A 10829-nucleotide genomic window follows, 5' to 3' on the forward strand; every position below is an offset into this window, starting at 1 on the left:
TTCCCTCAAAAAAAAAAAAAAAAAACAATTTATTCATGATGTAGCAATTCAAGGAAACGTGAAAAGTGAGTAATTAATCACTTAATTACTCTTGTTTTTATTCTTGTTGCTAGTATCATGATTAGGTTTTATTATATATTATTATTTGATTTGACTAACATTATTTTTGTTAAATTGCGTGCTTCCAATGTTGATGTTAATTCTATTTTATTTATTGATCACCGTATTTCATGTTTAAAGGGTATATGTAATTGAATATCACGATTAATAAGATAATTTGGACAACTGTTTTAGGTTCCTTTTTAATCTTGCTGCTTAATCAAGTGACCACTAATAATTAGAATTATATGTTGCATTAATATTCAACCAATTTAGCATAATAATAGTTTGGAACAAATCAAATATTTGTTTGCATGCCTTTGAGATCGCAGGAATACTTTTCAATTTGAGATCGTAGAGGCCAATACGGGCGAATGTGACTCCATGACTTACTTCATACCATCATCCCCGATCCTACCTCCTTTCGTGGTTCCAAACCATATGGAGTTAGTAATCTCATGGATTATGAATGGGGTGTAACCTTCACGGGTCAATCGTTGTTACCTATCGTTGTCCCTTAATCGTGGTTGCCTTAAATGATCCGTGAACGGTTTACAAGTTCCTTAAAAACTTATTCGCAGCTCTCTACTTTACTTGTCCCTAATCGTTGTCCCTAATCATATATGTCAATTCCCACTTCTTATGAGTGCCAAGCATATTCACACATGCTTAACGTAGGCGCACTTCAAACGACGCCTACACGTAGGATATATGCTTTTATAATCACTCTTAAAATCATCTAACTTTTGGGCATTATAAAAGATGGTTTCAAAACAATTTTTAGTAGACAGGTTTTTAAACAGCTATATCAAAGTCACCAGTAGGACTAAGGGCCTGTTCTGATTTACTGAACAGAACTGAGCTGAATTGAATTGAATAGAGTTGAAATGAATTGTTTATGAGATAAGTGATTAGGAACTTAACCGATTGGAGCTGAAGTGAACTGAATTGAACTAAACGGAATTGAACTGAAGTGAAATTAAGCTGAACAGAATAGGCCCTTAGGAGATTATTTTTAAGTGACCAGATTATATTATACACGATGTCTCTTTGGAGATACTAAAACACATTATGACTCGTACTAAGTAGGAGATTATTAAATGTAATTTCCAAAATGGCGCTGGTTTTTTCACAAAGTACTTTATATACTACCTCCGTTAAATGTTATCTGCAACTTTGGAGTAGTTTGCGGTTCACGATGCAAAATTTGATAATAGTGATTAATGTATTTTAGGGGTATATAATTAAGGTGGAGAGAGAATGTTTGGATAATTAATCAAACATCCACTGCCACCACCAAGACCGGCCACCACCCACTGCCACCACCAAGACCAGCCAACACCACCCACTGCCACCACCAAGACCAGCCAACACCACCCACTGCCACCACCGACACCGCCTTCACCAAGACCACCACCGCCACCGCCACCGCCTTCACCTACCCGCGAAACCAACTCCACTACCAACCCCACGAAACCACCACCACTACCAACCCTCATGAAACTACCACCACTACCAACCCCCACAAAACCACCACCACCACCAACGGAAGACAAAACCAGAAAATCCGACTCCCACGAAAATCAGATCCCGGAAAAACCCACCCCACGAAAATCAAAACCCAGAACAACCCACCCCCACGAAAATCAAAAACCAGAAATCCCACCCCAACTTAAATCAAAACCCAAAAAAACCCACCTCCTCGAAAACAACACCCCGATCCGACGAAAAACCGAGAAAATCCCACAAATTCATCACGAATTGAACTTCTTGAAAGCTGAAGAAAGAGAAAGAAGAACTCAAATCCATGAAACCCACTACAAATTTTTAAAGAAGTTGAAGAGAGAGAAAGAAGATCTAAGAAAGATGAAGAGAGATAATGATATTGAGAGAGGAGAGAGAATATATGGGGGAAGATGAAGATGTAGATGAATGAAGATGAATGTAGATGATTTTGGATTTCTTGAGTTGAAGATGAAGAGTTGATGATGAAGAGTTGATGAATTAGATTGGGTTAGTTGGGGTGAAAATTGGGAGAGAAATTAGTGATTAATTAAATCTGATTATAATTAGTAAATTGTGTTTTAATTTTTTTAATGAGGGTAAAATTGACATTTGACTAGTTTTTTTTTACTAAAAGAGGAAAGAAATTTTTTTGTTGCACATAATACTTAGCGGACAAAAATGGCAAAAGTTGCAGATAACATTTAACAGAGGTAGTATTATAATATTTTGTACTTTGAAAGAAAATATGTTACAAAGTACTTTGTATATTATAATATTTGAAGATTTGATAAAAATGATTAAATTAAATAAAATTAAAGTAAAAAAAAGGAAAGAATAAAAGGCATATATTTTTTTTCATTAAATATAATCGTACTTACCGAAATGAGTCAAAAGATGAGAAAGGTATTATTTTAAGATAAAAATAAATAATATCGCACCAAACACTACTTGTCAAAAGAAAGAATAAAAAGGCATTGTCCGGATCCAAATACTAGTTCTTTCTTGAATTTTGTTAATTAAGTGATTAATATCTATTCAAAAAAAAAAAAGTGATTAATATCGCACCAAACACTATTTGTCACATTTAAACAATTCAGCTACCCATGCCTCATCAGTTCTTTTTATCTCCCTTAATTATTTCTTTATTTACTTCTATTAAAATGGTAGTTCTTAGGTTCGAGGAGGTGATTCTTGAATCAGATTGCAAGTTTGTGGTCGAGCGTCTGTCCAAAGGTGCAAAATTTTCTACAGATATTGACACTGTTCTTGGGGATATTCTATCACTTTGTACTAGTCTTAAATCTATTTCTTTTTCTCATGTAAAGCGAGACGGTAATTATGTAGCACATAATCTCGCTAAGCTCCTTCCTTATGGAGTTGAACAAACTTGTGTGAATCATGTTCCCCAAGAGATAGGTCCCCATGGACTCATGGACTCCCTTTCAATTGATTAATGTAATGCTTTAATTTGCTCCCTTGTTTTCAAAAAAAAAAAAAAAAAAAAAAAAAAAAAATGTAGTTCTTAGGTTTAGGTTTGCCTTTTTATGTGCGCATTACAATTAATTATGTGGTTCTACTTGTTTAGCAAGGATTTTAAGTTTTAATCTCTAATTTTTTTTAATTAAGCTATTTGAGGCTTATATTTGCCAATTTATAGTTTTTTATTTTTTAATTTTTTTTTATTTCAGTTTAAATTGTTTCAACAGTCCTTATTATTACAACCATGTATCCAACCATGTATAATTACAAGTAATATATGCTTACAAAAATTTAAATTGGTTAATTTGCCAAAATATGACGTGCATATTTTGAATCAACATGAGATCTAATTCTTGTCGTGATTGAAAACACAGTCCGTACCCATACCCATCATTTGAGTCAATTAGGAATTCAAAGAAAAAATTAATATTTTTTTATTTAAATAAACCAATAAATTCTCAACGGTGACTTCCAACTTCTGCTATCACATCAATGGTGACCTCTCTTTTTTTTATTATACAAAATTACCCCAATTTAAAAATTTATCTCATTTATGAAATTAATGAGAGTTAATTAATTAAATAAAACTAACTATGGTTAGCTTTGAAAAAAAAACTAAAAAGAAAAACCACTAACCCAACCTCCACCCTCATCCCCACCAAATCTAGCCAGCACCACCTCCACCTCCACCCTCACCAAAGCCACCTCCCACCCAACCCCCTCATCTGAAACGTCGACCTCACACCCAAACCGCCAAACCATTGCCTCCATCCTTTCCCTCGCCTAGACCCGAACCTTAACCTCACAACTCTCTCTCTTCTGACCTTCGATTCTCGCTGCCTCGCCGTGGGTTAGTTTTGGTCGAGGTCTCGAGGAGGGTTGGTGGGTTTAGGGTTTGAGGTTTCGATTCTGGGCGGATATCAAAGAAGATAAAGAGATCGAAAGAGGGTGGAGGAGAGGGCGGAGAAGAAAGAGAGAGAGATCTGTAGTCAGTTCTGGGTTATTTGGTTTGTCTAAGGGTGGTCGTGGTTTGGGTTCGATAATCTGGGGGTGGTCGAGGTTCTGAGATTGGCGATCTAGTGGTGATGACGGTGAGAAGGAGGAGTGGGAAAGACGGTTGTGGGTGGGAATTTGGCTTACCGGTGTTTGAGGTTGACTTGGCGCAGCATCAACGGCAGTCGGGGGAGTCTGGGTAGCATCGCCGGCGATCGGAGGAACTTGGGGTACTGTGCCAGAAGAGAGATGATGGTGGGCAGGTGGTGGTTGGGTAGTTGGTGGCTGGTTTCTAGTGGTTAGGGACATTTTTATTTAATAGAAATCTAACCATAGTTATTATTTAATGACATAAGGTTATGATCGAGTGAGATGAACTTTTTAACTAAGGTCATTTTGTATAATAAAAAAAGGAGAGGTCACCATTGGTGCGTACGTAGCAGAAGTTGGGTGTCATCGTTGAGAATTTCCCTAAATTGATTTGCCCTGAAGAACATGACGTTTATACTGGCCTTAGCTTCCAGTATACTTCACATTTGCTTAGATAAACAATTTTGAGGTTTATGGCAGTTTGGTCTAATTTCATACAATGGAAAGATGACTTATTTGTTGTTAAAAATCAAATACTATAATTGGGAGATTATAAGGCTTGGTAGGGTTGTGAGGATTTCTGATATTGTGCATCCTTGTGAAGCTTAAATTAATGCATAAGAAAGTAGAAAATTCAGAATATTGCAAATAGTAGAGCTAATCTTCTATTTGAGCTAATGTCTTTCTTTTATTTTTATCACTAGTACTATGTTGTAATATAAAGAGGGTCTAGAACAAGTAGTTAACAAAATGAACAAGAGAAGAGAAAATAACACTCAAAGAAATTTCGGTGTGGCGTAATAATAATCACTGACTTGAAAACGAAATCCGGCGCAACCAGGGTGCACAATAGTATTCGCCGGTATGTTCCCTAAGGCTACACACACCACTCCCACACAAAGACACTTTTGGGTGGGAGGTTGGAGACTAGTAAACTTATGCCCAAAGAGAGAATTGTGTTTAGCTTAATGTGTTTGATAATTGTGTTCATCTGAATTTTTCCAACCATGGAAATATATAATGGAAGATGGGATAATCAAGAGTTGAAGAATCTAATGAGACAAAAACTTAAAATCAGAAATAATAGATAGTAAACAACCCTTTAAAACATCCCATTAATTATGGGTGTTAAGGGGAAGTTACAAAGGAAGAGGAAGTGAAAGAGACGTTGGTAATCTCAACTTTTCTCTCACGCCCCGTAGGGCGACCTCCGCCTGGTGGCGCGCCCGGCAGGGCGAGATCCTGCCTGACAGGGCGAGCTCCCGCCCGACAAGGCAAACAAACGACAAAAATCAACTTTACTTTCGCGCCCAGTCAAGCGGTCACCGCCCGGTCGAGTGCCCCGACGTATTAGAAAACACTTGTTCTCGCGCCCGGTCGGGCGAGCCTCTGCCCGATAGGGTGAGAAGTCAGCTACCTTTCCTCTCTTTACTCCAACAATCCCCCACTAAAGTGAGGAAAGAAAAACAACAAAAGAATGAGAAACAATATATGGGAATTAGAGGAGATGTAGTACATAACACTTAGATATTACATTAGTAATTTGAAATCTAGTGCTTAGTGAAATGAGGCAATGAGCTACAAGCATAAGGGTGGACAAACCTTGAAACCCTTACACCCTTGATCAAAGAGTGGACCAACCTTGAAACTCTAAGATTTAACTCAAGAGCCCCACAACACATACATCACTCTATAATTTACATAATCTCCATGAAAAGATGTACTATTTATAGCCAAATACATTCACCTTAGGTCTAGTGGAGGCTTTAGAAAACCGGCCAAGGTTTTCATAGAAGATGGCTAGTCTTCACAACCACATAGGTGAGTCCAAAAATGCGTCTCAATAGCATAAGGACCCATTAAGAGTTAGAAATCAACCTCACAAACATACAACGGTGGATACTACACATCCATTAAGAATTAAACAACTCAACCTCATACTTGCATTACAAACTCTATCACCATAGGAATTTGGACAAGTGTAATGCTTCACATGGCTTTAAATCCAATTCCCCTTGATGATTCTTCAACTTGTTTTCTTTCTAACCCTTTTGTCAAAGGATCCGCCAAATTTGCTTCGGACCTCACAAAGTCCAATGCAATCATTCCATTCTTGAGCAATTGTCTCACTACTTTGTGTCTCATACGAATATGTCTCTTTTTGCAATTGTAGTTACTATTGTTGGCAACTCCAATTGTAGCTTGAGAATCACAATGTAAAGATACAGGAGATGAAGTCTTCCCCCACAATGGTATGTCGGCTAGGAGAATCCTAAGTCACTCTGCTTCATGACCCGCCAACTCAAGAGCAATCAATTCAGATTCCATGGTGGAGCGAGCTAGACATGGTTGTTTTAAGGACTTCCATGAAATAGCACCTCCACCTAAAAGAAAAACATACCTACTAGTAGAAGAAACTTCATCATTATCGGTTACCCAATTAGCATCACAATAGCCTTCTAAAACATTAGGAAAGCAATTAAAATGCAAACATACCTCCATGGTACCCTTAAGATACCTAAGTAACCGATGAAGAGCAATCTAATGACTTTGACTTGGATTATGAGTATATCTACTAAGTCAACTCACCGCATAGGCAATATCGGGTCGTTTATAATTCATCAAAAACATCACACTACCAATTATCCTTGCATATAGATCTTGAGATACACTAGGACCCTTGTTCTTCATTAGCTTCGTGTTGGGATCATATGGAGTCTTGCTAGGCACAACATCAAAAGAGTCAAATTTCTTAAGAATCTTCTCCACATAGTGAGATTGACTCATGGAGAATCCGTTCTTGGTTTTCCTAAACAAATTCCAAGAATAACATCGGCTTCTCCCAAGTCCTTCATCTCAAACTTAGTAGAAAGTAAGGCCTTAGCTTCATTCACAACATCAAGGTTATTACCAACAATAAGCATATCATCAACATATAAACAAATTATCACACATAATGAACCAAACTCCTTAGAGTACAAACAAGAATCCGAAGAATTAGTCACATAGCCACAACTCCCAAGAGTACTATCAAACCATTGCTTAGGAGCTTGCTTAAGACCATAAAGAGACTTTCTAAGCTTACACACTTTGTGTTCTTGTCCCTTCACCACAAAACCTTCCGGTTGAGTCATATAAATTTCTTCATCAAGGTCTCCATTAAGAAAAGCCGTTTTGACATACATTTGATGAACCACTAAGTTATGAATTGCCGCAAGGGCTACTAAGGTTCTGATGGTGGAAATCTTAGTCACGGGAGAGTAGGTGTCAAAGAAATCTATCCTTTCTTTTTGGGTGAAATCTCTAATAACAAGTCTAGCTTTGAATTTTTCTATGGTCCCATCTGGTCTAAGTTTTTTCTTGAAAATCCACTTACAACTTATAGGTTTAGAACCCTTAGGCAAGTCACAAAGATCCCAAGTGTGATTGGACATAATAGAATCAAGTTCACTTTTAATAGCCTCTTTCCAAAAACTAGCATCTATGGACCTCATTGCCTCATCATAACTCTTAGGGTCTTCTTCTAAAAGAAACAAAGACACAACATGCTCACTTAAAGAATCCACATCAAAGTATTCTACCACAAAAGAAGTTAAGAAATCCGGTCCAAAGGAAGACTCTACTCTAGGCCTTTTACTTCTCCTAGGTTTAACTTCTACCACTTTAGTAGAGGAAGAGGGGAGACTAGAACTAGACATAGAATCAACAAGAGGCACATTCATACTTGACTCACTAGCATGCACATCAACATTAGAAGACAAGGAGTTGTTCATAGGAAAAATATGCTAAAAAAATACCGCATCTTTAGCTTCACAAATTGTTTTATCACTTAATAACATGAATCTATAGGTTGCACTATTATGAGCATATCCAATGAACACACAATCAAAAGTTTTAGATCCGATAGTGGTTTTCTAAAAATCCGGAAAAGCAACCTTAGCCAAACACCCCCACACTTTCAAAAATTTTAAATTTGGACTATAACCTTTCCAAAGTTCATAGGGGGTTTTGTCCAACTTCTTATGGGGCACTCTATTGAGTACATAATAAGTGGAAAGAACCTCTTCTCTCCATAAGTTATCGGGCAAACTAGAACTAAGAAGCATAGCATTCATAGTCTCTTTCAAAGATTTATTTTTCCTTTTGGCAACACCATTAGATTGGTGTGAATAAGCTGCACTTGTTTCATGTATAATACCATTGGCCTCAAAAAAACCTTCTAAATAATTTTACCATACTCACCACCTCTATCGGTTCTAACTCTTTTGATCTTTAGGTCCAATTGATTTTCAACTTCGGCTTTGTACTTTAAAAATGCACTTTCGGTTTCATCTTTTGTTTTAAGAAAATACACTTTGGTAAATCGTGAAAAGTCATCAACAAAAGTAATGTAATAATTTTTTCCATCCCTACTAGTGCATTTTTTAAAGTCCGCTAAATCTGAATGAATCAATTCTAATAGTTTAGTACTTCTTGATACCACTTGCTTAAACGGTTTCTTAGTATGTTTGGCATCAACACAAATTTGGCATTTGTCAAGTTTATCATCCATTGAAAAATTAATCAAATTCATGTCCTTCAATTTTTTCAAGTACGAAGAATTAAGGTGGCCTAAACGGTTGTGCCAAACATCCAAAGACTCAACAATATAAGCAAAAGAAGTATCATTGTTCTCATTCATAACATTTAACACAAACAAACCATTATTGGGGTAACCTTTCCCCCAAAGTTACCATTCTTAGACATTACAATCTTGTCGGCCTCAAAGACAAGTTTTAGGCCGGCTTTTTTGAGAAGGGCTCCCGAAACAAGATTTTTCCTAAGTGAAGGTACATACAACACATTGTTCAAAAACAAAGTTTTTTCGGAGGTGAGTTTAAGATGGACCTTTCCTTTGCCAAGGACTCCGGCTGTGCTATTATTGCCCATGTAGACATGATCGCCATCGGTTGCATCTTCAAACTCAATCATCAAAGCCTTGTTAGCATAAAAATGCCTTGATGCTTCGGTGTCCAAAATCCATTCAATTTTGTTCTCCACCAAGTTGGCTTCAACCACCACCGCCGCAATGATATTTTCCTTTTCAACAATGTTGGCTTGGGAGGTATTACCATCTTTCTTGGCTCCATGCCTTCGGTTGTATTGATATGCTTTGTGTCTAATGATTCCACACACATAGCATGCTCCCTTAGGCTTTTGAATTTTATTGTTATGAGTGAAATTTCCTTTGGACTTGTTGTTTCCCTTCTTCTTAGAATTTTTCCTGTTTTTAAACACATTCAAAGAAGATTCAACAAGATTAGCTTTAGAAGAATTAAAAGACAAATTTTCAAACTTATCCTTAAGGCGATTAGCCTCTTCGGTTCTCATGTTGCTAATGAGTTCTTGAAGTGTCATGTCCTTCTTCTTGTGGTTCAAGGAATTGCGGTAGTCATTCCAAGATGGAGGAAATTTCTCCAAGAGAACATTGGCTTGAAGAGTCTTACACATCTTCATGCCTTCACTAAGAATCTCGGTTACAAAGTTTTCATAGTCATGGACTTGACCCATGATTGGCTTCTCATCATCCACCTTGAAATTGATCCATTTGCCCACAACTAGAGTTGTTCATGGGCGGGACGGCCCGCCAAGCCCACCCAACCCAGGTCGCTCAAAATGCGGGCTTAGACAACCTTTTTGAAAAAAATTGGATATTTGGGCTGGCTTGGCCCGGCCCGTTAATATAAATGGACCGGTATGGACAAGAAAATATGTATCGCGGGCTAGCCCGTCCGACCCGTTATTAAAATAATAATAATAATAATAATATTATTATTATTTTAATAACTTTATTTAGTTAATTAATTATGACATACTTTGTGTATTTTAGAAAATAAATACAAAGAGACTATATTGATCTATAAGCTTTTATTAGTTACAATTATTTATTTTAATTTTATATTTTATGATTAACACTGTATTAAATAAGTTTTTTCTTTCATACATTTATAATATACGAAGTATGTCATAATTTCAAATTTTTTTTTTTTTTTTAATTTCTAATTTAGACTTGGCAAATAGGTCATTCGGGTCGGGTTCGGGTCGGGTCAAGTTCGGGTCAAAAGGTTATCGGGTCATGTTCGGGTCGGGTCATTTCGGGTTTCGGGTTGATTTCGGGTCGATTGATAATCGGGTTAACACTTTGGGTCGGGTCAAGTTTGGGTCGGGTCAGTTTGGGTCGGGTCAATTTTCGGGTCAGGTCAGTTCGGGTCGGGTCAATTTTCGGGTCTACTTCGGGTTAGGTCAACTTCAAGTCGGGTCATATTCAGGTCAATGCATTGGGTTAAATTCAACTCTTGTAGACACCCATTTGTGTCTCCCCAAAACCAAACCCAGTGATGAATGCCTTGCACGTTGTGTTATTATCAAATTAGGTGAAAGTGGTTTGAAAGTCAAGTGTTGCGGTTTAGTTTTAATTAAATTATTTTCTCTCTGTTTTTGAAAATGACTTTATTTATTTGAAAACGTCCGTTTCGGTTTATTTTGGTCCATGATAAGGGTCCAATAATAGTGTAGATGGATGGGCTCGAAGAGACCTTTCCAACGATATATTATAAGCCTGATTCCGATGAATATTGAGGAAGTTATGGCCAAAATACTAAACTGGGCCCAATATTAATTGT

The 10829-nt window shown here is 37.1% G+C and overlaps 1 protein-coding gene across 1 annotated transcript; it reads right to left on the reverse strand.

The window, feature by feature from the left end:
• Positions 1 to 6950: 6950 nt before the first annotated feature.
• On the reverse strand, positions 6951 to 9717 carry LOC145588806 (uncharacterized). The gene is made up of 2 exons (XM_081645408.1): positions 8869 to 9717; positions 6951 to 7952 (listed from the first exon to the last, which is right to left on the reverse strand). Exons 1-2 carry the CDS (start codon positions 9715 to 9717, stop codon positions 6951 to 6953), a joined length of 1851 nt encoding a protein of 616 aa, XP_081501534.1.
• Between the last annotated feature and the right edge of the window lie 1112 nt (positions 9718 to 10829).

This window comes from Chenopodium album, chromosome 17 (assembly GCF_948465745.1).
Source record: "Chenopodium album chromosome 17, dcCheAlbu1.1, whole genome shotgun sequence".
Classification (NCBI taxonomy): domain Eukaryota; kingdom Viridiplantae; phylum Streptophyta; class Magnoliopsida; order Caryophyllales; family Amaranthaceae; genus Chenopodium; species Chenopodium album.